Consider the following 26795-nt stretch of genomic DNA (forward strand, 5'->3'; position numbering starts at 1 on the left):
AAATCTGGTGTTCAGAAAACATCCTCAACGTGTGGAAAATTTCCTTGAAATGTGTGTTCTGGTGCCAGGTGCCGGCGGGGCTGCAGGCGCCCGTGGAGCCGCTCACTTCCAGGGAGCAGCACTGGCTGTGACTGGGAGCTCTGCAGGGAGTCAGCCCCCAGCAAGAGACTGGGAAGGACAGGGATGGGGATGTGGGGTGGAGGGGACAGGCCAGAGAAGGCTCAGTTACAGCACTTGGTTGCATTCAGTGATATCCCCCAGTGCCTGTTTGGGGCACTGAGCTCGGTGCTGTGCAGCCATGGGTTTCTGTTTCACGGTGGGGTGAGGAGGATCTCCTGATCCTCGTGCAAAGACTATGATGATTAGAAAGCTCAGAAATGCATTTACACATGGAAAGCTGCCATCTACAGATGCCTGGCAGCTAGCAGAGAGTACTGTGTCACAAAGCTGGATGCTCAAAGTTGACTTTGGGGGGAATGTGAATGAAATCAGCCTTGGTGTGCCAGGAACTGTGTATGTGAGTGCTGCACCACTTGCACTAGTGGCTGCTGAGTGCTGAATGTGTTCTCAACATACCTCTGCTCACCTCATCGTGTGACTCTCCAGTCCCTCTTCAGTCAGGCTTTCATGCCTGATTTCTTTTTTTGTTGCCCCTGAGCACGTGTCTGCCAGCACACACCCTTCAGGAGAGTGGTGTGTCCACACACCTGTGTGTGTGCACATGTGCATGTGCTTTTTCACTTGACTGTTTCTAGCAGTGCTGCAGAACATGGATTTTATTTTCTGATCTGTAATTGTAGAAAAGGGACCTTGGGGACAGAACTATTCTTATTCTTGTTTTTTTCTTGTTCTTTGTGCTGCTTCCCTGTGGAGCTTGCTGCATTGTTTGCAGACAGACCAAAAGAAAGCAGTGAAGGGAAGCTCTTAATGCTGTACAGAAGGCACTGGAGACTTGGACCAGAGAGAAGCAGATTCAAGTACTGGGCAGGAACGAGATGGTGAGAGCCCAAACTTCGCTTTGGGAGTCTCTCCTACAGTGAGCTCAGTGCTGGCAAGGCAATGCCTCGTGCTCAGACACAAGGACCCAGCCAACAGGACTCCCAGGCATCTGCTGCAGCTTGGGAATTGCCATGTGTTCTCCCTTGGCAGGGTTGATGCATTCAAATACGTGTCCTGCCTCCAGCTATCCCCAGGCAGGGAGCTCATCCTGTGTCCCCCGTGCTGCCCTGTGGGACTTGGTGCATCCCTTCACTCTCTGGTGCTGGCAGTCCCTGCTGTCATGAGCAGTGGCAGTGCAGCAGGGTGAGCCTTCAGAGACATTTAACATGTACCCAGTGCAGCTGCAGGGTGATATTGGTCGTGCTGATGCAGCACCAATGCAAGAGGAAGGTAGAGTTGGATCCCTCCTGCTTCCCTGTCCTCTGGCTAGCCAGGTAATTTAATAAAATACTTTGCTGCGTAGGCAGCTGTTAACAGCTTCAAAGCAGTGCACAGACATTAATGGCAGCACCCTGCAGCACCAGGATGTGACACTAATCCGTCAGCAGGAGAGGCAATAAGTCACTTCTCGTTTCAGGTGTGCTGCTTGGAAGTACAGTCACAAGAAGCCAGCACTTGTACTTCACCTCTGATACATTAGAGAGCATCTGGTCCTGACGGCATGACCAGCATTTGATCCTGGGTGCCTTGAAGTTGGTATGAGCCCTTTGAAGTTGCTGCAGTTCAGTGGATCCCTTTAACTTCCAGCTCCTCATCTGCCAGCGGTGGGAGCAGAGGCACAGCTGGGCTGCTGCCGGGGCTGCTCTCCCGGACTCGGGTGTGTTGGTTCTGCCTGTGAATAAGGGACAGCCACTACTTCTGTCATGTCGAGATGCACTCTCCCCTTGAGGCAGGAAAGAACAAGGATTGCCAGAGACAGCAGAGCAGAAATCAGCTCTGTCAGGGTTTCCAGGTCCTGCTGACACCAGGCTGCCAGTAACGAGGTTTAGGAGGTATTTTTAGCCAAACGGGAAGGGAGGTGCCCTTGGCTTTTTGTTTTCAGCCCCAGGCCAGCAGGAACAAGGCTGTGCGACTCCTGCTGCGCTGCCCAAAGCAACTGCTAGAGGTGCATTCCAGCCTGATGTTCCCCTGCCCTCCTGGAGATCCACGTGTCCCAAGGATGCAGCGACTTTGTTTGAGACCAAATCCCTTCCCAGAAGCTGGAGTGGGTCGCAGTGACCTGTTTCAAAGATGGAGGATTGAAGGGGTGTCCCTGAGGCACCTCCTCACTGCCTCACCCCAGCTGCGCTCTGCCTGCAGAGCCCCTGGCAGCTGCTTGCCTTGGGTGTGAGGAGGCACCTGGAGATCAGCCCATCTCTGAGAGAAGGACACCCTCCCAGTGACACCAGTGCACGAGCAGGGAGCCGTGCTGAGCTCAGCATGGCCAAGCAGCTGTATGAACCCTCTGTGGGGCACAAAACCTTCTGTGGTACCAGTGTGGGCAATGCCCTCCTAAAGGTCCGGTTCTTTTTATTTTAGTCCATCCTTGAGGGGGTTTTTTGCCTATCAAAGGCTGGAACTGTTTCTTTTCAGAAAAAAAAAAATCGTTTCCAGTTGCCTTTTTGGCTTTAGCTGTGTGTTTTCTGGGAGTAGTGCAGTTTTTCTCAGCTGAGCCATTGTATGAAGTAATACAGTGATAGACTGTCTGTGTGTGTGAGGCTGTTTGTATGGAGCCTTTTGTTTCTCTCTCTGCAGTGGGAGCCTGTGCTCTGATTGTGTGCATTCCAGGCTTTATCAGCACTGGGAAGATGTTGCTTGGGATTTAAGGTTCTCAGAGATATTCTTGTCTGGCATTCACAAAATCTGGAGACACGTGTTGGACATGGGCATTTTATAGACTCCAACAGCACAGCAAGAACTACAACCTGCTTCAATACAAAAGGGAGAGGAGGAAAAAACAAACACAACAAAAAGCTTTTCATACAGTGTTTGAAAAGCTCCCTATTAACAAAACACGTGGCATAAAATGTGCTTCTTGTTGTGTTCAGGGGAAAAGTGAAACAAACTGCTTGAGAAACGCATTCATGGGAAAGATGAGCACCGAGAAAGCTGTTGAAATTAAACAGTCACTTGTAGCATCCAAACCAACAGGCAGTGCCAGCAGAAAGAGAGGGAAATGGAGTACAAGGTCTGCATCCCAATCAGAGCTGGGGACTGCAGTTCTAGAGCACCAGGCAGCTGCAGGAGAGATGAGCATAGGTCCTGTCTCTGAGTACCTGGAGGAGGAGGGATTAAATGCTGCCTCTTCCCAGGTGAGAAGCACTGTTTGACTGCAGTGGGATGGGTGAATATGAAGCTGGAGGAGAGGTGGAGAGGCTGGTGGTGGAGGCTGTATTGCACAAAGTGATGTGAGTGAGCACAGCAAAGCACGGCTCACTCCAGCATGGGGTGAGATGGAAGCTGTTGGAAGGTGAGCTCTGTTGTGAGATCTGCAGCTCTGAGCAGCTTATGGCTGTGGCTTGCAGGGCTTGATGGACATCCCTGTACCACCCTCCCAGTCCCCAGCTCCCACAGCAGCCAAGCACTCCAGAGCATCCATGGCCTCTGGCACCTGCAGAGAGCTGCAGAGCCACCTGGACTGGCCACTCCACGGGCACAGTGAGTGGCACTGAGTCAGTCCTGCCAAGGCAGTGTGCTGAGCTCTGTCTCCTTCCCTGGGGCACACTGAGAAGGTGACTTTTCTCTGTAGCAGTGGTGGCAAAGGGATCAGAGTTGTGGTTTGGTTTGTGCCTGGCCATGGGGTACAGGCAGCATGTCCTTTACAGACTATTCAGAAGGGACAGAAGACAGCCTCAGCAGCAAAGCTATGAGAAGCATAAGAACAGAATCCCAGTGGCATTACCCTGAACGCTCCCTGCCATCCTCCTGCCCTCTGGCTGGTCAGGCAGCCCTGTCAGATGTGTCCAGGCTTGGGGGTGGCTCCCATCACTAACTGGGTTTTTCTGTGTGGATTTTTTTTTTATTTTTTTTTTTGCAGATGTCTCTGTTTATGACAGAAGTGTGATCAAAACAGGCATGTGCTTCTCTGAGAGGCAGGGAAGCCATGGGGAGGGTGAAGTACCATCTTGAACTTAACAGCATGAAAAAGTGGAGTGGAAGGCAGGACATGTTGGAGGTCAGGGGGTGTGGGAGAACAATGGAAGCAGTGATGTAGAATTAGTTATGCTATTGGAAAGGTATTAGGTGTTGTCATCCCAGTTTCTGGTCCTCTTTCCAGGAGAACAGGGGACTGATTTGTACAATTCAGAGAGGCCATACCTCTCCTTTTCCTTTGCAGTGAGTGAACAGAGAGTGGATGAGAGGCTGCAGTACATGCCAGCACAATGTCACAGTCCCTTTTGGAGTTGGCTGTGTGCCTGTAAAAGCTCTGCTGCCAGCTGGGAGTTGGGGCAGAAAATGCAGGCAGTTCCTAGTAGCTGGTTTTGAGATATATGAGCTTGTACTGAGAGATGTCCATCACCTCTAGATGCAAGGGGGTAGGAAGAATTCAGCTGCATAAGTACTAGATGGTGGCTGGGTGCAAGTGAATTTAGATAGTGACTTTTGGATGTTTTTATTTGGCTACAAGCAAGTGCTGTTGTATTTACTCTCTCATCTCCCCATCTGTCTGAATGGGAGAGAGCTAGGAAATGTAATCTGGTACTGTATAACAGGTTAGACTGTAGGAATGCCTTTTTGTGTGCCTCCATCAGAGCTGGAGCTGTTTGGATGGGCAGGGGCTCTGCCAGAGGCACTCCCATCTGCAGCTGGTCCCATCCCAGGGCATGGGGCAGAACATCACGGGGCCATCTCTGGTCGTGAAGAAGGTGAGCTGATGTTCTTGGCTGTGAGCCATGTGGGTGGTGGACCCACAGCTGGAAAACTGCTCTGCAGCACATGGGGCACTTCCCCTGTCCTGAGCCTGCTGCTAGCCTGGAGCCTGCCCTGCTCTGCTCCTGTCCAGTGTGGCCTCTCAGTCCTACCTCACCAGCCTTCCAGTTTGCTTTGTCCCTACATTTATCTTCCTTCTGTGGTTGGACATGTGACTGAAGGCTTTAATTTATTCACAGCCCTGCATTTTGTAATTTATCCTTTGTACTCTTTGCTGTCTTGTATTATTTAATTCTGTGAAGCACTCTGGGATTCAGTGTGTGTGAAAGATGCTGTACACAATAACATTATGCTGTATTGTTTGTGATTTGCAGGCCTTCTGGATTTCTAATTCTGATTGCAGTGGTGGTTTGTGTTATTTGTGCTATGGCTGTGCTCAACAGCCTCATCTGGATCAGACTTCCCTTCCAACCCTTTCCTTCAGGAGCTCACACCTCATTGTGCCCTGATTTATGTTGGCTTGCTCCATTCCATGTGTAATGGTTGGAAATGCAGGACAGACCACTGGGACATGCGTGGATTTGGGGTGTCCTGGTGAAGGCTCAGGGCCAAACCTGGTGTCTGACTCCTCATGAGCTGTTGTCCTTAGGGAGAAGTGGGAATGGTGCTCTCTGGTGGCCCAGGGAGTGCATGTGTTCCACCCTCAGGAGGGGCTGTCTGGGGCAGCACTGAAGCAGCAGAATGAGCAGGGTGAGAGCTGCCTGTGAAGAGTCTCTGCTGAGCAGCTGGACACAGCCAGAGCTGGAGGAGCTCATCAGCCTGTTCCTTGTGGGACAGGAAGCCTGAAACAGGGCAAATCTTGGGGCTGCTGGCATCATGTGCTGTGTCGTTGGGGGGATGCTGGCTGCTGCCCACTGCCCTGCTGCCAGGATTGCTGCACCAGTTGCACATGGCCAGTCCAGACCCTGTGCTTTGTGCCAGCTGTAGCTGCAGTTGAGGTGTCTGCAGATGTGGCTTACAGCCTGCTGTCTCATGCCCTCTGGGTGTGTCACGTGGGTGGATGCAGTGGCAGGAGCAGCAGAGGGTGGTAGGTGAGATGGGCTCCTCGAGCAGGGGTGCCCACCTTCAGTTTGATTCATGCTTTTCCTGAATCTACACTGCTGAAACTTCCCAGAGTCACAGGTGAAGTTACAGCCCTCAATTTTTGTATTGCTCTGTCTATCCAAAGCATAAGGTTCCCATCAGAGCAGGTTTTTCCCCTTGTCCAAAGTCTGTGCACAGTTCCACTTTATGCACCAAAAGCCACACTTTAATTTTATTTGAAGGCTCTGGGCTTGCAGCCCGGTAGAAACGTGGCCTTTGTGTACCATGCTGCAACACAGGATGAGGAGAGCAGTGACCCAGGGCCTGTGGTGGTGGATTCCAGTACCCCTGGGGCTGGTGGTAAGGGTGGGCACCTCCAGCTGCTGATGGTTTCCCCTTTTGCCTGGTCACAGGTACGCCATCGACCGCAGCACGGACACCGAGAGGATCTTTGACATCGATGCCAAAACAGGAGCTATTGTGACAGGAAAGGTCCTGGACAGGGAGACAGCAGGGTGGCACAACATCACTGTCCTGGCCATGGAAGCAGGTGAGGTGGAGGAATGCTGTGTGGAGCAGAGTCTGTGGGGCAGGAGGAGGAATATGGGTGCTGTCATTGCAGGGGTGGCCAAGACGCGAGTGTTAATCAACACTGAAATAAAAAAGAAAAATAAATGCAGCAGCACTGAGTCTGACATCTCCCTAGACAACCTAAAAATACTCTTCCTGAGTCGAGCATTAATAAGGGAGCATGGTCGAATAGTATATTTGATGAACACTAATCAAATTTGTGTTATCTCTGCGCCATCTCTGCCAGTCATCCCTGCACAGCTTGCTGCCTGCACTCACACCTGCTGAGCAGCACTGGGGCTCCCGGGGGGCTGTGCTCACATCACCTGCCTCCCCCCTGATCAGTCCTGTGCCATGCTTGGATGTCCCCTCAGCTGGAGCCCTGTGGCACTGCAGGACTGGCAGCACTTGCTTCTGCCAGAGCTCTCAGTGTTTGGGACTCACAGACTGTACCTGCACCTGGGTGTGTAGCTCTGGATGCCTCCTGTGTGCTTGGGGTGGTGCAGGATGGGCACAGAAGGAATGGATGGGAGTTCCTGGGGCTGCAGCAGTGGGAAGGGACTGTGGGAGCAGAATGTCCCAGTCAGCATGCTGGGAAACAGAAAGGCATTGACATATTCTTCAAAGTTTTCCATATTTTGGATGTGCAACTCACCAGGGTAGCCTGGGCCCTGCTGCTCTCCCTCTGCCCTGCAGTGGGTACCAGGGAGCTGCTGTGGCTGCAGAGCACCTCCTTACCCCTGCTGCCATGTGCCCAGACCTGTCTGTCTGTGGGCAGGAGCCTTCTCCAGGCTTTGTTCTGAGTGTTCCTTTGCTCATTCTTCAGTGTTGATACTGCTGTTCATGTTCAAGGAGCCATGGCAAGGCCTGACTTGGGTCCTAGAGGTCAGATCACAGGCCCTGTAGCCCTGGAGAGGAAGGGTCAGTGACCCTGGCCAGCCCCCAGTGCCCAGAAGGGATATCTGTGGCTCCGAGGTGCATCCCAGTCCCTCTCTGTGCCAGAGCTCTGTGCTGGGTGACGGGAGTGACCCCTGCACTCTCTGGCTGTGGCACTGTTGTGAGCCCTGCCTGGTCACATCCCAGGGTGGCAGTCCATTGCCCAGCTGTGACCTGCTCTGGGGGCTCCAAGGGGAGGCTCTGCAGGGAGGAGGGGATGGCAGCACTGCAGCACAGCTCAGCATCCAGAGGAAACGTGAGGTGACAAGAATCAGAAGGACAATATTTACACGCTGTGGCTAGGATTTCAGAACAAGTCAGTAAATGCTGCAGCTCCCCTCTGGCAGGGAAGCCTGTCAGGCTGCATTGCTTCAAAAGCCAGGGAGACTCTTCAGTGCTCTGACTTCTCCCATGGTGAGCTCTGACTCATCCATTTTAGCTGCCCAGACATTCTTCCCAGTGACATTATCCTTAACGTTTTGTAATCATGAAATATTAATGACTGATATTGAATTTAAAGTACAATTTATGTCTGAATCCTCTGGCGGAAAGGGCAGTTGTAAAGGTGCAGCCTTGTGAGTGATGGAGGGGTTGGGAGCAGGGCTGTGCAGCAGCTGGCAGGCTGTGCCTGGCACAGGGGGCTCAGCCATGGAGTGGGGAATGCAGGGCAGCTGGGGGCTGGCAGCTGCACGTCCAGCCCTGCAGTTCCTGGCACAGAGGTGTCTGGGTGCTGGCAGGGCTCTGTGGTGCTCACAGAGCTGGATGCCACAGGGCCAGGCGTCACCAGCTGCATCAGAGGCAAGTGGTCATATATTCTCTTTCCTCAGTGAGATGTAAACTTGGCAGGAGGAATGGAACAAACCCAGTGGGAGTCCTGCTGCCCAGGACTGTGTCTGGTGCCTCTGCTCACTGGGGCTGGTGGGAAACTGTACCCACTTGATTCCCATGGTGCCAGGACCCACTTGATTCCCATGGCACCACTCACAAGGCCTGGAGTGCATTGCAACAAGATATTTCATCCCTGTGGCCTCCTTGAGCTGCCCTCCTGGTCTGCTGTCAGGGCTGTCCTGGGCAGGGTTTGACCACTGCAGGCTGAAGGACAGCCAGCCCCACTGGCTGTGCCACTGGCCAGCCCCACTGGCAACACATGTGCCACTGGCAACACTGTGGGGCTCAGCAGCTCCAAACAGAGCTGTGCCCCCTCCCTGGAGAGCCCTGTCTGCAGCAGAGACCGTGTCCAGGTTATTTCCCACCTGTGGATAGCAGAGGGTATTTGCCCCTGAGAGCAGTAAGAAAAGCTGCAGGAGGTGCCCAGCTGTGCCCATGAGGGGCTGTGAGGAGCAAGGGCAGCTGTGCCCCAGGCAGGCACCCCAGCAGGAGCTGCCCGGGCCAGCCAGGGACCAGCAGAGTTTGGCCTGCAGCGTGGCAGGAGCCACGGGGGCTGTTCAGCTAATCTGGCCTGGGACCAGGCCAAGCGTTTCCACAGATAAATCTTCATCTCCCTCGCAAGCTGTTTACCTTCCTTGGGCTAATATTAGTGATTCTCTTCCTGTTTTCCTCTTTGCTCATGTAAAATGATGAGGCCTTGACTGCTGTGTCCACTGCTGGTAATTGAGATGATAAATCTTCCTGCTGGAGACTGGCTTTAATCAGAGCATTGTGTTTGGATGCAATTTAATGACTCTCATGCTGCTGAGTTTGGGTAGGACTCAGGAGAGGTGAGAGCCATTTATGTTACTTGGCTTAACTGCTGCTTCCACTTTGCTTTGCCTCAGCTGGGAGCCACGCTTTCAGCTGCAGCCTCTGATACAGCCACCTGTCAGACAAGTCATACCCCTGGCATGCCCCTGCTCTGTCCTTGGCATCAGCACTCTGGTTTGCAGGCAGGAGCTGCACAAGAGCTGCAAACCCACCCTGTGCCCAGAGCCGTGGCATCAGGGCTAGAGAGCAGAGTGGCACATCCCACTCTTCTGGTCTGCATTTTCTTCTTCCAATTTGCTGAGATGGTGAGGAATAAATTCCACTCCTGCCTCTTCTGACTTCCTTACTAATGTAAAAAATTTGAATTCAGTATTGTATCAATTTGGTCTCCACACAGCAGAGCAGATTGGATGCTGTGCCCAGCAGTGTCCCTGAGCTGGTCTGCTGCAGGTGCTGCAGCTGCATGTGGCAGCCCACGCTCCCCTGGGCTCTCCTCAGACCCAGAGAAGCTGCTGAGCACTTTGGGGTGTGTGTGGGGAGGAGGGAAAATGGCATTTGCTGGATTTGGCTCCACAGGAAATCTTGGGGTGGAAAAATGCAAAGTGTTTTATTGTGAGATTGTGTGAAGGTCTGGAGGAGTAATGGCTGGATCCTGGCACAGCAGAAGCCACAAGTCCCCTCCTTTCCTGCCACAACAGGGGTGACCAAACACTGTCAATCCCTTCCCATCCCTGGGAGCTGCTGCAGGGCTACAGCATTGCTGAGCAGTTGCCCAGAGCTGCTCAGTGTCAGTCCTGTGAGCACTCAGCTGTCTGCAGCTCAGGGAGAGGCCAAGTTGGTGTTTTGCATCTGAATATTTAAGAGGAGAATATTGTCCTGTTGAGATTACTTACTTACATGATTAATTAAATAAGGAAATGCTCTGGGATGTGCATGAAGATTCCCCTGAAGCACTTAACTCTTGGCCTGAGGGTTGCTGTGCAGCAGGACTGTGACCATCTCATGCTCCAGAATCCTGGCACTGCCTGTCCCCTCCCTGCCAGTCCTGTCCCAGTGCTGCCTGTTCTGCTACATGGCACCCTGGCAGGGGTGTCTGGCTGGCTCTCCCTGAGCCATGCTGGTGGCTGTGTTGAGGCAGGCACAGATGCAGCAGGGTGGAAGCACTGGGCAGAGCTCTGTCCCACAGCACAGCAGCTCCAGTGGCTCTGAAATAATTCCTCCCATGCTGGCAAAGGCAGCTGCCAGTCACCAGCCTGGAGCTCCCGTACTGCACGGCTGTGCTTCCAGCATCTCCCTCTTGTTCTGTGTATTTTCCATGTCTCTTTCCTCAGTCTTTTCAGATTAATAGCATTCCAACTCCTGAAGGAAATGCAGAAAAACGGCATGTTTAATTTTAATTTAGGGAAGCGTTTAGGTAGCAGCCTAGTTTTCTCGCTGCTGTCAATCAGGTTTTCTCAAGGCTGACATCAATTAGTTTAAAAATATTGAATGTAATTTTGCCTGACACAACATATTGCAGCCACTGCAAAATATAATTTATTTTAGAAGAAGAAATAATTAAACTAATTTGCATGTCAGTCAGCTGAGCTGGAATACCGAGGAGAGACGCTGCAGTGGAAGATGGTTCTTTTCCCTTCCGGTTGCCCTCAGCCAGCACGTGCTGCCCTGGCCTCAGTCACGGGCCAGGTGCTCCTCACCTCAGCCTCACCCACCCTCTCTGCTTCTCTCTCTGGCGCTGGGACCTGCCTGCTGAGCCTTTGCTCCTGTGCTGGGGCATTTTGGGTGCGTGCACACAGCACTGCCAGAGCTTCTGACCTGGCTGATGTGAATCCTGTGTTAGTTGAGTGCTTTGTGCCTTTCATCACAGGTGTGCTCCAACAATCTCAATCACACTTCTGACCATCATAATACCAGTTTATGCCACTGTTACAAAAAACATATTTCAGATGTTTTGAAGATAACTTCTTTCAAATACATCCGACCATTTTTCATTTTTTCCACCTGTAAATCCAGGTACTGGCTCAAAGGATGAGGGAAGTTGATAAAGCATTGAGAAACCTTCAAATGTACATTGTGCAGCCAAAATAAAAAGAAGCTGATGTGTGCCTCACTGGAAAGGTGGACAAGAGTGCAGCAGTTGCCTTTCTAACCTCGATGTTCCTGGACACGTCAAATTTTGACCCCGTCACTGAGCCAGGAGTGAGCACGAGCCTCAGGCTTCAGCAGTTTTGGAAGGGCAGAAGGAGAGTTTTTGTATGACAGGGTGCATTTAGAAAGGTCACTGTCTCAGAGCTGTGCCCAGGGAAGCGGGAGGTGAGCCCTGGTGGGGAGGGGTCGGTGCAGGTCCCAGCTCTGTGCTGAGGCAGGGATGTGACACTGCTGCTGACAGCTGGGGCCAAGCACAGCCCTGTGCTTCTGCCTGGCTCTGAACACGCTGATCACATCCCTCCTCAGGGGCTGGGGGAGGTGGTCTCGAAGAGAAGCTGCTTTGCTCAGGATCACCTGGATGTCCAGAGCTGACACGCACCATCCCTGCAGGTCCTGGGTTTGGCAGTGCTGGGATGGGCTCCTTCTCTCAGCTGGCTCCCACACTGTGGGGCACCAAGGGAGCAGCTCCTCCTCTGGGTTACAGTTGGGAAGAGGAAGAGCTGTGGTCCTGGATTCTTCCTCCTTTCAGCCTCTCCTCTCCCTCTCCCTCTCCTCTCCTCCTTTCCTTGTCTTTCTCTCAGCAATCTCAGCCTGCTCCAGAGCTGAGCAGCAGGGATGGTTATCCATCTTCCTTGTGGGTTGAGGAGGGGGTGATGAAACGCTGTCATCCTCCTTCTTGCAGGAACTGAACCCTTTTTCTTCCTGCTCATTTGTGGGCATCAAGCACACACCCCGCCGCCTCCCCAGGCTCCCTTCTCACCCCACTGCCTCCCCCTTTCTCTCTTCCTGCAAGCAATTTCACTGCACCAATATGCCTTTTAAAATAACACATAGTTCTAGGCTTTTAGTCACGACTTCAGCCTCCCTCCCCCAAAAACAACTATCTAATCACCAGAGCAGCTGGTCTGGGTGAGAGGGAGTGATAACGTGAGAACCGGGTGAAGGCAGCTCTGGGGAGGGGGCTTACATTCCTGGCTAATTATGGAGCAGCGCTAAATCTCCTCTCCCCTGGGTCCTCCCCCCACCTGATCAGTTGGGGCCACTATTAATGTTATAGACAAGCAGGCAGCAGAACTCCTGCCTGAGTGTGGAGAGAAGCATTAGTTCTGTCACAGGTGCAGCCTCTGGGTAAAACAAAGGAGATGGAGTAAGAGGGAGTTCTCATTTCTGGAGATATATGAGGTGCTTCAGCAAACATCAGGCCCTCCAGAGTGATTTATAATCCTGTGGCTCGGGCTCGGTGTCCCTCAGCAGTGTGTGTGCAGCTCAGTGACGCCGCAGTCAGTGGAGGTGTAAATGCTGCCCCATCCCACGGGCAGAGTGAACCCCAAGGGAGGGGGGTCCCCACAACCACTGCCTGTGTGAGGCTGGGCTGGTGGGTGCCAGGGTGAGAGGGCTGCCCTCTGTCTTACTGTGTGCCCCCCTCATGCCAGCTGGTGGACAGTGCTGTGTTAAGTTCAGGCTGCAGTGGCAATAAAAGCCCAGTGTCAGAACAAGAGGCCTGAGTCCCTGGGCAAGAGCCTCGTGCCCCAGTGGGGCATATCTGACCCTGGGTCACCTGGGCACAGCAGGGGTGGACAGACAGATCTCACCACCAACCTGTGCCCTTAGCTGATGCAGCTGTTTCACATCCCAGCTCCATTTGCTTGGCCCTGGGATGTTGCTGCCAGTCTGGAGTGCCTATGGATCAGGATCCAGGACAGAGGGGGATCTCACATCCCAGTTTTCTGTCCCATCTTGGTGCTGTTTTGCTGGAGCACAGATCCTGACCCTTATGGCTGTGACTAGTTTTGGGCTGCTCCAGTTTTCCAGGGATGGATCAGGTGGTGTTTCAGGAGTCCTTGCACACAGCCCAGTGGTTGGGCTTCTTTGTAGGGTGCAGTGGGGCTGAAGCATGCTCTCCAGGTGCTGCTGTACTGCAGACAGTCTGTGCCACAGGCAGGCAGAGGTGCAGTGCTGGCAGCAGCCACGATGGCCACTGGACAGATGGGGATGAGGAGGTTTGCTCCCTGATAGCAGCAGCTGTCCCTTTGTCCTGAAGCCCTGCTTCTCTTTCTGTTTCAGATAACCACTCCCAGGTGTCGAGGGCCTCTCTCCGTATCCGAATCCTGGACGTCAATGACAATCCACCTGAGCTTGCCACCCCCTATGAAGCCGCTGTGTGTGAGGATGCCAAGCCAGGCCAGGTAGTGAGAGACCCCCAGCCCTGGTCTTGGGCTGCAGACAGCACTCTGGACTAGTGCCAGCTTGCCCATCTGCCCTTCTGCCCGAGAGTTTTCCTGTGCAGCCTCTGTCACAGTGGGAGTCACTCTGCTGTCCCACTGAGCCTGTCTGCAGGGCTAAAGGCTCATCCCTCTCTGGCTGCAGCCAGCGATGCTGCTGGCTGAACCCTGCACGTGGGACCCTGGGAGAGGCTGTGGGAGCAGCTCTGGTGCTCACCTCTGTCTTCTCCCCACAGCTGATCCAGACAATCAGCGTTGTGGACCGGGACGAGCCTCAGAGCGGCCACCGTTTCTACTTCACTCTGGCACCTGAAGCCACCAACAACCACCATTTCTCTTTGCTGGATATCCAGGGTGAGTCCTGCTGTACCCTTGGCCCAGCATCCTTCAGGCTGAGCAGCACCTCTGGCCATGGACAGGGAAGTGGGTTATGGTCCCTCTGTGCCAGCTTGGGGTGCTTTGGGCATGTTGCAGAGCTTCTTGTCAACCTGAAATGGTGGGACTGATCAGCTAACAGCTTGGATTTCCTCAAGGAGGCTCTGCCAGCTTTATTCCTCGCTGCAAGCAGCTACAAAGCTCCTCTCATGCTGCCTGGTTAAGCCTTTGGTATTTTCAGGGCTCTCAGTCCCTTTCTTGATGGGAAATCTCCAACCTGCCTGCAGGCAAGGAGATGATGTGGATTTATAGAAGAGCACACTCCCGTTTTGAGCGTTACAATTTATTCCTCTCCAAGGTAAATCCTGGAGCGTGGGTCATCTTGGGGCTGCCATGTGGGTGGCCAGCACTGTGCCCCTGACAAATGGGAGCAGCTCCAGAGCCCTGGGAGGCAGTGGGGCCAGGCTGTAGCCCACAGGCACAGTGGGTTCTCTGGGACTCAGCCTGCACAGCCTGGTTCCCTGTCTGGGGTGCAGTTCCTCTGTTTCCTGGGGCTTGTCCTCTCCTTTGGGACAGGCAGCCAGGCAGAGCCTGTCTGTTGCTCTGGGCAGCTCTGGGGTTCTCTGCATCCCTGAGCTCAGCAGCTCATCCTGGGTGACTCAATGCTGCTGTGAGTGATGGGGTGCCAGGCAGGTTCTGCTGGCTGAGCCTGGCAGCTGTTGGACTTTGCAGGCTGCATTTGTGTAGACAGTAACAATCCAGAAAAGTAGTTATCAGGATGCTTCCTATTTTTTGTTGGTGTTTAAGGGGGAATTAGGTGCTGATTGTAGCAGTAGGTACAGCGGGGTCCCCTGCAGGTACTGGGACCTTCTCCAGCCACATGAGCATGTGCTTGTCACGGGGGCCAGCAGATCACATTGAAATTCTTCTTTGGTTTTGGTTGGGTTTTCTTTTAAAATCATTCTCTTTCTCTGCTTTTGCAGCTTTATCTGTCAAAAGCCTGGTTTAGTTTGTTCTGAGCTTATCACAGGAGCCTTCTGCTGACGTAAGATCCTGCTTGCTCAGTTTGGTTCAGCATTATTAGGGATAGTTAAAATGGAAAAGCTTCAGATGTGATGGTAGCACAGCTGGATATTGCTTTGTGTCCTGAGTAGCACAGCTGTCCCTGACCTGAGTCCCTCCCCCTCTGCTCAAGGGCAGCTGTTCAGAAGACCTTTGCTTCTTATCATGTAAACAGGCTTTAATCCTCTGCAAGATTTTGCCCCACACCCAGCGATTAACTTCCCTCACTTTCTTTGAAAAACCTTATGAAAATGTGCTTGAACACGCTGAGCTGCACCAGGGTGTCCATTCCTGCCCAGACCCTCGTGAGGCTCCCAGCTCTGGGCCAGGGTGTGTGCCACGGCCCTGCTGCCATCCCAGAGCCACCACTGCTGTTTTGCTCGTCTGGCAGGGCACGTGGCTGGGGTGTATGGGCTTGGCAGGGGCTGCTCAGCTCCCTGGCTCTGTGTGGGGGTCCACCAGCAGTGGCCCAAGAGCTGGCCTTGCAGTAAGTGCAGGACACGTGTGCCACCATCTCCTCCAGAGCTGCTGCTCTCTTGAGTGGCATGAGGCTCTTGTGGCACGGGGTAACTCTTTGTGCTAAACGATCCCTGGAGCTTTTTGTGTGGTGTAACACTGCATAAAATGAGTAAAAGCTGGCATCACCTCCCGCCTCCTGCTCTTGGGAAAACAAATGTTGTTGCTGCAGGGTTATTCCCAGAGTGTTTGGAGACCCTCCCAGTTGCTGAGCAGTGCTGTCTTCCACAGCAAGTGGAGGTGGCAGATGGAGGCACCCCTCATTTCTAGCAGGGTGCCTTGGTGCCATCTCCCTCCCTTTGATTTCTGCCCCCTTCTCCAGTCCATCTCCTGCCCTGGGTACACTCACCTTTGCCCCTGCTCTCGTAGGTGACCTTGCTGCATCCTCCCTTGTGTTCCCCATTGCTTGCCTCTCCTGCATTCACCCCTCTTCACCATGCACTTGTCTCTACTCCCCCGTGCAAATATCAGTGGTGACAAACTGCTACCACCAGCCCATCTGTTTCTTTGTACAAATTTGTAGCCAGTTTTGAAACGTGATTTATAAATATTGCTTTTGCAGCCAAGGAGTGACACTGATGGATGTCAGCACAGATGGATTCTCTAAGCTCTTGCTTAAATCCTCTCTTTTGCTTTGCACCTACTTCACTCAGCTCCTTTGTGGCACCAGAAAGCCACCTCGGGGAGTGACTTGTTCTCAGCAGGGTGGGGACCAGCGCTGTTGGGGCTCCCTCCAGGGGTCCTGGGTGTGACACACAGAGCTGTGCTGGCTCTGGGATGGAGATGCAAATACCAAGGGTGTCCCTGCAGGCACATAACTGAGTTACAGGGGACTGGCAAATTGGGCTTTTGGAATCAGCGCCATTGCCTGTTGGTGCCTCTCTTCCCCTGCTTCTGCTCTGTCTGAGGGAGCTCTCACACACTTCCTGATTCATCAGACAAGGAATAAATGTCACCTGTGGTGACAACAGTGAGCATCCAGGAAGAAGATGCCCATCATATGGAGTGACTAAAGGAAGAGATGGAATTAGAGAAGCTGACCACGTTAAGATCCAACTGGTGCCATTCCAAAGGCATTCACCATCCTCTGATTCCTAGCTCGCCTTTTGCTGGGTCTTTCTGGCCTGAGAAAATTGATTACAGCAGGATCAAAGGCAATTAAAGCCCGAAATCATGTTCTCCAAGAAATGCTAATTGTGTTGGAAGGGATGGTAGAAAGCATCCAAGCCCAGCAACCTGGAAGGAGTGCTAGGTAATATGGAGTGACACATGGAGCTACTGACTCCAGGGCTCAGGGGCTCGGCAAGCAGATGTCTGAACTCTCTGCAGGTCTCATTAAGAGCATGTAATGGGTGATAGAAGATCTGAAAATCCTAACAATCAAAAGCAAAACGTTAGGATTTGAGGATTGCCTGAGGACAGAGGAGCCTCCTGCAGCCCCGCAGGGATGCCCCTCTCAGCACAAGCAGTGCAGATGCTCGTTTGACTGGGGCAGGGCTGGGGTGTGTGTGTAAAAGAGCATCAAACCTCCTCGGGGCTGAGCAAACAGCAAAGGAGCAGCAGTGCTGCTGTGGCCTGGTACCCAGAGAACTCAAAAGAAGGGAGAAGCAGAAGGGAAAAACAGGATGTTTCTTCTACCAGCTGCACCACCTGGGGCTGGAGGAGGTCTGCTCCCTTGGGGCAGCTCTGGCAGCAGTGTGCCACAGGCCCAGCCAGGTGCTGGTGCTCCTCCCAGAGCCAGTGTTCCCAGGCTCTGGTGCAGCACAGCAGCTGCTGGAGAAGGGGAAGACAGGTGCTCACAGGGCCCTGTGAGTGGGGGAGAGGGAAGGGACATCAAAATCCCTCGTGCTCTGCTGGCGCTGTTTGAGATTGAGTTATGAGAAGGATTTATTAGTTCTATCTTCAAGGCTGCCAAGAGTCTCTTTGGAGAGGGAGTCTGGGAGACTTAATTATTTTATTATTCCTAGTGACATTAAGCTACCACCAGAGTATATTGCCTTCCCAAACTTTCCTCTTAGGGCAGTATTGATGAGTCCCTGTGCTTTCAGGTCATGTCAGTTCCTGCCCCGTCCAGTGTCCTGCTCCTCAGGTGGACAGAGGGGCCATCTCCTGCCCTGTCACACAAGGTGATGTGATGTAACACAGGATAATGTCACTGCGTGATCAGAGAGAGGGTGGCAGTGGAAGCCTATGAAGAAAATGTCAAATTGTGCAGCAAGAAGGCAGTGATAGAAAAAGGTTTGGGTTGGGGCATCAGAGGACACTCAGCACAGCCGCAGCAGAAGGTGCAGCTTTGTGGGGACTGGGCAGGAAACCAAGTGTGGAGACCCAGACTCGTCTGTTCAGGAAAGCTGTGGATTAACGTCTGCTCACATTCCAGTGCTGCTCCTGAGAAGCTCTGCTCCTCAGCTCATCACCCCAGAAATGGATTTGGCAGGAAACTGCTGCGGAGGAAGAGACACGAGGGCTGCGGGGCCAGGGCTGCCTGGGCTGTGCCAATGCAAACAAATCTGCACCAAGGCACATCCCAGAGCAGCTGCTGTGGGTCAGCTACGTGTAAAGAACTGCACCGAGAGAAATGACAATTGTTTTGTAGGAGGTTGCTTTGGATGTGTTTTCCAGGATGCATGTTCCAAGACCTGGGCAAAATTTTCCCAGATCTGTGATCAAAAGGACTGCAAATGTATGGCACAGCCCTTTTTTTGGAGTATCTCCGAGGGCAACACAGAAGTTTGCGAGTAACAGGGGTGTAAATACCCAAGAGAGAAGAGTTCATGGTGGTGGGGGGCAGGTGGTGGAGCCATTTCAGTGCCAGAGGCAGGTGGTCCCTGCCAGGCTGGCCTCTGGCTGTCAAGCCTTGGTGAGCAGTTTCATTGCTGTACACGTGAAATTTCTGTGGATCTCCCTCCTGGGAAGGTGCCTGCCATCCTGCTCAGGAGATAAAATACAGTTTCATGATGTTTAAAGTATCATTTGTAGTTGTGATTTTTGTTGCTCCCTTGCATCAAGTTCTGGGTCGCAGGGCAAACCCTCAGCCCCTTCCTGAAGCGAGGTTTCTCTGAGCAGACCTGTCTGTCATGCTGCTGTTAAATTTAAGTACCATGTTCTTTATTTTGACTTGGTGGGTGGCAATATTTCTTTTTCACTGGTGCCAGGCTGCCTAAACTGTCTGGGCTGAGCTGAGGTTGGTGCCTGCCCCTCATGCACTTGCATGTGCAGTTCCCCTTGGTTTCTAGAGACTGTTTCTAAAAATACAGCATGCCTTGTCGCAGGTCCCTAACAGGAGCTGGAGCTGGCTGTAAACAGAAGGGAGCTGCCAGCCTCCTGCTGCATTTCCAGAGAGGTTTGGTGCTACCCCTGCGTTTACACAGTGCTGAGGAGCAGCGGGGGGAGATCCCAAGCACTGTGTTCCATCAGCCCCGTGTGAGGGTTGGGCTGAGCTGCAGTGGAGGTGCAGGGCTGTGTGCTCAGGGATCCTCTGAGCCAGGATCTGACCCCAGCCCCTGGCTGGTCACCTGGCTGGTGTGACAGTGACAGCAAAAGTGACCTTCCTGGGCTATGGCCAGAGCCTTGCTCTCTTACAGCGCTTTTTTCTGTCCTTTTTGTCCTGTGGTTTTATCCCCACTCGATCCAGGTGTCTGAGGCTTACTTTTAGCTGGACTAGCTAGGAGTTAGTCCTGGTCTCTTGCTGAGATAGTGCCATTAACGTTATTTATATCCCCCTGCTACACTGCAGCAAGGAGGGGGGACAGCACCAAATGAGATCTCATTACCTTTGTGCAAACGATTAGCATAACAATAATTTTTTTTCATAGCTCATCTTTGGTAGGCCACAGGCAGCTCTGAGATGTTGCTGCCACCACACTTGGCTCAGCCTCCTTGCACCCAGGGGCCAGTGCTCCCCTGTTCCTCCTGACACCTCTGCCCAGTTGCCATGGTGCTGCTGCCACATGCTGCTCCAGGAGTCTCAGCCACAGTGGCAGGTGTCCCACAGGACAGGAATCTGTGCTCTGCAGTGCCCTGGCTGCCACACAGAGCCTTTGGGATCTGCTTCCTGGCTGACCAGTAGATCTTCCATCCCGGCTCACCCCCTGTCCCCAGCATGCCCTGTGTGCTCTCATGCAGCACCCAATCCATACAGCAATTTCCGTGATGGCAGCAGCCCAAGGGCCGGAGTTACTGTAGATGTCTTTTCCAATGGAAGAGCTGATTCATAGAGAAAGGGGATGGTCTGGCATAAATCAGGGCTGATGAGGAGAGGCTGTAGACAGCAGCACCTTGCTGTGAGTGGGCCAGTCCATGGTTTATTAGATAAAGCCTGCAGACATTCAGCAGTGGCTTGTGACACCTGGCTCCAATTGTCACCTGCTGTTCAGCCCATCCTGCCCATGCTGCTGCTGGCTGGCAGCTTGCAGCACCCCTGAGCAGGAAGTCAGTCCCAGTGTCAGTCCCTGTTCCTGCCCTCCCTCCCTGCTCCTGGTCGGCAGCAGCTGCTCCTTGGGTTCACTGCTGGCACCGGGGCCCTGGAGGGTCCCGTGAAGTGGCTGTGATAATGGGATCTTAACGAGTTGTGCTGTGCCAGCTGAGCCCCTGCAGCGGCAGGGTGGAAGCAGATGGGGAGGAGGATGCCTGACTTGGCTGGGAGGCTTGGAAGAAGCTCTGCCTACTCCTTCAGGAGTTACAGAAGATTATAGGGGTATCTGGCCCTCCGGCTGAGGCAGGACCATTCACTCATGGCTTTTGGCTTTGGAAGAAGCAGTGTCTGCTCTTGCAGTCTCAGTGCCACCTGCAGACCCTGTCTGTTCTTGTGTACATGTCAGCAATTGATTTTTATCCTGACTCTGTGCCACTCTCAGAGGGTCTTTTGGAAGTTTTTCCCCTCTCTCTGTGCCACCTGCGTTGTTTGTCAGCGTGGTTCAGACACTCATGTGCTGCTGCTGCTCTGCCAGGCTCACTCCCAGCTGTGGTGACAGAGAAGATGCCAGGCTGGCCCTGAGGTGCTGCTGGCAAGGGGAAGGTGCTGGAGTGGAGCTGGCCACGTTCAGGCATTCAGGCTAGAGGGGGTCTGCAGTGCCCAGAGCCATGAGCTGGGTCCATGTGATGGAGGAGGGGGAGGCTCCAGGCTCTGTCAGGATAGCTGCTGGAGGGGTGCAGGAATAGCTGCTGTTCATCCAGAGCATGGAGGAGCCCCTGCAGGTGCTGCAGGCTGTGATGTGGGGGTGACTTTGCTGCAGCTTTGCTTGTTCCCTGCAGACAACACGGCAGCGGTGCACACACAGAGAGTGGGCTTCAATCGCCAGGAGCAGGACGTGTACCTGCTCCCCATCCTGGTGGTGGACAGCGGCCCCCCAGCCCTGAGCAGCACGGGCACTCTGACCATCCGTGTGTGTGGCTGTGACAGCAATGGGGCCATCCAGTCCTGCAACAGCACAGCCTACGTGGTGTCAGCCACGCTGAGCCCCGGCGCCCTCATCGCGCTGCTGGTCTGCGTCCTCATCCTGGTTGGTGAGTGCCTGCCTGTCCCCCGGGTCCTCCCTGTCCTCTCCCAGCTCCTCTCCACCAGCATCACGTGAATGTGTGCAGGCAGGTGCTGTGGGCACAGAGCTGTGGGCACAGAGCTGTGGGCACAGGGCTTCCCTGCATCTCTCTCCTCCCTGGTAGCTGCAGCATGGGGGACATGAACCTCAGCCCTGCTGGGGGGATCAGGGGGGAAGCTCCCATGTTTGCCACAGCTCATGCATGCTGGGCTCCACAGCAGCCAGAGCAGAGTTCCCTGTGCCAGGCAGGTGTGATGCTGCCCAGCAGAGCCTGGAGAGCTGCTGGCTCACTCCTTGCCTGGACAGGCAGGAGCCAAGAGCTGCTTGCCAGCTGCCATGCTGTGCCCACAGCAGGCATCTCACAGCAGATGGGGCTGTGTGATCCCAGCGTGTGGGCAGGATGGTGGGTGTGGGGCACACAGGTGTGCTCTTACCTGAAAAGGTCAGTGTTAGAGCGTGTGTGAGTGTGTGGGCAGGATGCAGAGCTGGGCTGTGGTCAAACCAGAGTGCTGCCTGGGTCAGGACCTGTACCCTGGGAATGCTGCTGCCTGCCGCTGGCACACTGGCACAGGCTTTGTTGGGCATGGGGAGCATGTGCTTGTGTGCATGTGGGAAGGGGCTCTGAACAAGGGGTGTTGCAATGCCCTCAGGTTTAGCATGGGACAGTTGATGGATGCAGCTGCTGAAAGCCCTCTCTGGCCCCAGAGCTGGCTCCTGGCTGGCTCCAAGGCTTGTCCAGACAGCTGTAGGAGGCAGCACATTGTTTGGTGGGGTCTCCTCTCCTTGGCATGGCTCCATTCCCTGTCTCCTGCTGCATCTCCCTTCAGAAAACCCTTTCCCACAGGGTGCACTTTACACTGGTTTCATTTTCCAACGCTGTACTGGCACACTGGCACAAGCTTTTTTGGGCATGGGGAGCGTGTGCTTGTGTGCATGTGGGAAAGGGCTCTGAACAAGGAGTGTTGCAATGCCCTCAGGTTTAGCATGGGACAGTTGATGGATGCAGCTGCTGAAAGCCCTCTCTGGCCCCAGAGCTGGCTCCTGGCTGGCTCCAAGGCTTGTCCAGACACCTGTGGGAGGCAGCACATTGTTTGGTGAGGTCTCCTCTCCTTGGCATGGCTCCACTCCCTGTCTCCTGCTGCATCTCCGTTCAGAAAACCCTTTCCCACAGGGTGCACTTTACACTGGTTTCATTTTCCAACGCTGTGCAAACAAATTTCTGCCTAATTGCCCAGACAAATAAAGTGCACATTGGTGCTTTAAAGGTGATGGGCTGAATGGATGATGATCCAGGACACAGCTGCGTCTCGCTGCTCAGGCTCTGTGCCATCTGCTCCACTTTCACCCTCCCAACATCTACTGCTACTATGAATCATGCACCCCCTTTTCCTGCTCATCCTCTGCAGAGCCCATCCGTTTGTCTGTCCAGCTGTGTGTTTATCCATCACTCCCCCCTGTCTCAGCAGTCACGCTGCATGGCAAGGGAGGCTCCCAGTGTGCCCTGGAGGCCAGGCAAACCTCTCTCCAAGCCAGCACACAGCAGGGCTGCTGCTTGATGAGCCTGGCTGGTGGGAGCCCTCTGGCATCCTGGCAGGGCTCCCCGTGCCAGGGGTGCTGTGCCTCCACCCCTGCCAGGGAGCAGGGGTCATCCTCGCCCTGCAGGAGCACAGCATCCCCGAGACCCTGCCCCCTCTGACTGTCTCTTCCTTTCCCAGTGCTGGTCCTTCTGATCCTCACGCTGAAGCGGCACCACAAAAGCCACCTGACCTCTGAGGATGACGAGGACATGAGGGACAATGTCATCAAATACAACGATGAAGGGGGTGGCGAGCAGGACACTGAGGCCTACGACATGTCAGCCCTGCGCAGCCTCTACGACTTCAGTGAGATCAAAGCTGGTGATGGAGGCGGGGGGCCGGGAGAGGGGGGCCCAGGCAGAAACCCAGCCTCCGAGCTGCATGCCCTCCCACAGTGGGTGCAGAGCCCAGACCTGGACTTCTCTGTGTTCAGAGACTATATCTGCAGGAAGGTGGAGCAGGCGGACGAGGACCTCTCTGTGCCGCCCTATGACTCATTCCAGACCTATGCCTTCGAGGGCTCGGACTCCCCAGTGCCCTCGCTGAGCTCCATCAACACCTGGTCCAGCGGCTCCGAGCAGGACTTCTCCTACCTGGGGGGCTGGGGGCCGCGGTTCCGGCAGCTGGCAGCGCTGTACGCGGGGCGCAGGGGCGACGAGGACAGCGAGGAGTCCTAGCTGCCCCCAGCCCCGGGGCTCCCGACACCTCCTGGACAGGAGCTCCAGGGCACGAGGTCCCACACGGGCATCGTGTGCTCCTGGGCCACGCTCCTCTGCTCCTCTGCAGCTGCCTTCAGTCCGGGTGGGCTCCACACCCGCCTGGGGAGGCTGGAGAGCCCGGAGGAGCCACCGGGGTGTTCTCATCTCCTCAAAGCCAGTCTCCATTAAAGCACTACGCACTGACTTAAGAAGGAGAAAATCTAATTCAAGAGGGTTTGGAGAGGGTTTCTCCCCCACAAATTATCATTTAAATAGATCTGTTCGGTGATCCCCATCCAGGAGAGGAAGAGCAAACCGGGAGTCTTTTGTTGTCTAAATTGTTTTTGTCACTTGAGTCAGAGCATTTAAAGAGCTTTGATTTCTTTAAGAGCTTTCCTTGCTGAGGGAAACAAGCTTTTAACTTCTGTTCAGATTTTCCCCTCCTAAGTTTACTTGCTTTTTGAAGTCTTCCTTCTCGCTGCTCCCTGTGGGGCTCTCAGCAGCCCCCGGCTGCGGGCACGGTGTTGGAGGGAGGATGCCACGCTGGGATCACATCCTGCAGAACCGCTGCTCACCTCAGACCAGCTTTCCCTTCCATGCTGCAATCACTTCACCCCTGTCTGGTGATCACAGAGGTGCTGGTGATGGGAAGGGGATCCCCAACACTCCCTGCACAGCACACGTTGTCTGTGAAGTCCTGGTGTGCCCCACAGCCCCGGTGGCAGGCGGGATGTCCCACCTGTCACCGAGGCACGATGTTGTGGCCTGGGCCACAGAGCAGCTGTGGTGCTGGGGAGTGCCATCAGAACACCACCCGCAGTGGGCTCTGCCAGCCCTTCACACAGGACCTGGGGTTTGCAGGGCTCCCAGCCTGGCACTGGCTGTCACCAAATGGTGTGAGCTGCACAGGGCAGCAGGCAGGATGTCAGTGCTCCCTGGCCCACCCTGGCTGGCGGAGAGCTGCATTCCATGGAGGACCTTGCTGCAGGGTGCAGGAGAAACCCAGCCCCTGGCTGGGAAGAATAATTCCTGCTTGCACCCAGCTGACAGCAGAGCACCACCATCAGCAACAGAACAGCCATCCCCAGGAGATGTGTGTGAGGCCAGAACCTGCTGGCACAGCTCTGGGGACAAGCTGGCTGCAGGTTGGGCAGCACATCTGTGGCACCTCGGGATACCCAGGGTGTCCCCACCCCAGCACAGTATCCTGCAGCAAACCAGCATGAGCTCCCAGCAGGACTGCTTTGCATGTAATTCCTAAGTTTGGGAGGCAGGTGAGGAAGGTGCCAGTGGGATGTGCCATTGTTCCTTAGGCTGCAGATGATGCTGGAGGAAAGCACTGGGTGCCCAGTGCCTTCCCAGCCTGATAACACCACAGGGAAAACTGAACAGCCTGTAGAGTGATGTCCTTGCACAGCACCTCAGGCCATGCTGGCTGGTGCAGCTCCTTATCTGTTCACGTTGGGAAAAAATCAATTCTATCATTGATAGGTAACTGATACTGTCTCCCAAGGCCTGACACATCCTGGGCTTGTCATTGGGTTTGTCCTTTTAGTTTAACTACAGACACTGTTTTCTCTCTTTGGAGGAGGTTTGGCTGTAGATGTACATGCGTGTCCATTTTTTTACTCTGTGTTGCTTCCCGGCTGCTGGCCTTGTTCCTTTGGCTGCAGCACGAGAGCCAGCAGCGGAGAGGGACAGGACTGGCTGTGCCACAGTGCCTGCCCTCAGCTGCCCCTGCCCACTGCCACCATGGCCCCTGTGGCCTCTCTGGTCCCTCCGAGGAGGCGATGGTGCTGCGGCTGGCACCTGTGCCCGGCGTGCTGCTGGTTCACTGTGATGATGCTGGGGAGGCAGCGGGGCCTCGAGTGCCAGCTCTGGCCACGCCATCTCAAGCACGCGGCACCCCGCACCTCCAGCAGGAGAACGGAGAAATCCCTCTCTTTCCTCAGGAACGTGTTCGTGTTTTCCCTCTGGGCTGCAGAGCTGAGCCCCCCGGGCACTGGCCCGTCCTCTAGCCAAGTGTTGTGCAATAGCAGGGCTCTGTCCTAGGAGATGGGGTCTGACAGGGTAGGTGTTTAGCACCCCTCCGTGGGTTCTCCCCATCCCGAGCAGCCCGTGCTCCCCGCGCATGCACTCACGCTTGCGTTTTAGTTTCTGTCCCACTGTAAATACGGGAGGAGCGCGGTGCCAGCCCCCCCTGCCCGCCCCGCAGGAGGAGCTGGCAGCTGCCACCGTGCCTGATGGACTCACTTCGGGTTTGTTTCTCTACCCAGATGAAATTAGAAGGTTGATTTCCTCACCCTTGTTATTTTTTTTTTTCAAGGTCTTTCTAGGACCCGGAAATAAATTATTTCCTTGTCGTCTAGCCTGAGTCTTATGTGCTTTTTTTGGTCTTTTTTTTACTTTCCTTATATTGCCCTGTTATTGTGGTCTCTTTGGTGCCTTCCACGAGGGGCTGGGTGGCTGATGGGCCATGGCACAGCCAACCCCTGCAGCATGTTCCCACTGGCAGGATGCTGCATCTCTGGCTTCTTCCCATTTTTCATTGAAATGCTCATCAGAAAAAGCTTCTTCAAGAGAAGGGTCATTTTTTTCTCTCTGAACTTGAAAAAAATGAAAATGAACAATGAAAAAAAATGGCCTTGGTTTTCTCCATCCCTTTCAGGAGAAAGTTGGCTTGTGCTTTGAGCAGCCCAAACCATTGTATGATTCTGTAACTCTTGATGGATTCGGTACAGCTGAGCATTGTCAACAGCTTTGGTACCTGACCCATTCTCATTTGGTGATGCTGTGTGTTACAGCAGTGTTCAGTTACTGGCAGCAGCTAAAAAACCCTCCTTCAAACTCAGTTTTAATACTGAAATGATGCAAATAAATGACATTCTGGCCTGACCCCAGCTAAATCAATTGCTGGTGGTTTCACTGATGGCCAGGGGCTGGGGAAAGATCAAGGTGCTCATGGTAAAGAAGCGTGACCTCCCTGGGCCTGGGAAGCCTCACTGAGGTGGCTGCAGGTGCTCCAGCACCCATCAGTGTGACAGTGGCACCCCTGGAGGGGTGGAGCAGGCACAGAGAGAGGGGACATGGCCGAGCTCAGTGGTGGCCTCAGTTAGGTCAGCAGAGAGGACAGGCAGACTTTAAACTGCTCCACAAAGGAACAGTCATTTAAACAGCATCATGCAGTCCTGGCTCCAAAACAGGATTAGTGTTCCCCCAGGTCTTTGAGTGTTTCCTTATCCTTCACCATCCCCTTGTCTCCACTCCGTCCTGCTCCCTTGATTATTCACTGGATGTTATGGAAGAAGCATCTGGTGACCTTTGATGACAGCAGTTAGTGGATGCTGTGACAGAAGGGGGAAGTCTTGAGGCCGGAGGGTTTTCCAGAGGCACAAGGTGTGCTGTCACCTCAATGTCTGTGCAGTTTTCCTTCTCACACTTACAGGGAGTGCCAGCCTCGAGGAAGCTTTCTGCCAGCATCACCATTAATTGCACCATTAATTGCCCCCTCACAGCAAGTCT

The 26795-nt window shown here is 54.0% G+C and overlaps 1 protein-coding gene across 2 annotated transcripts in view; it reads left to right on the forward strand.

Annotated features, from left to right (window-relative positions):
* The window catches only part of CDH22 (cadherin 22), a 51474-nt gene extending 25833 nt beyond the window's left edge, over positions 1-25641 (forward strand). The window contains exons 7-11 of one of the 2 annotated variants that reach the window (XM_039699806.1): positions 6345-6481; positions 13351-13472; positions 13745-13862; positions 20715-20966; positions 22714-25641. In XM_039699806.1, the coding sequence (XP_039555740.1) occupies positions 6345-6481; positions 13351-13472; positions 13745-13862; positions 20715-20966; positions 22714-23252 (1168 nt within the window). In that variant the 3' untranslated portion in view covers positions 23253-25641. The other variant, XM_039699808.1, reaches the window with a different exon arrangement.
* Positions 25642-26795: the final 1154 nt, after the last annotated feature.

The sequence above is a fragment of the Passer montanus genome, unplaced genomic scaffold (assembly GCF_014805655.1).
Source record: "Passer montanus isolate IOZ18808 unplaced genomic scaffold, ASM1480565v1 scaffold139, whole genome shotgun sequence".
NCBI lineage: Eukaryota > Metazoa > Chordata > Aves > Passeriformes > Passeridae > Passer > Passer montanus.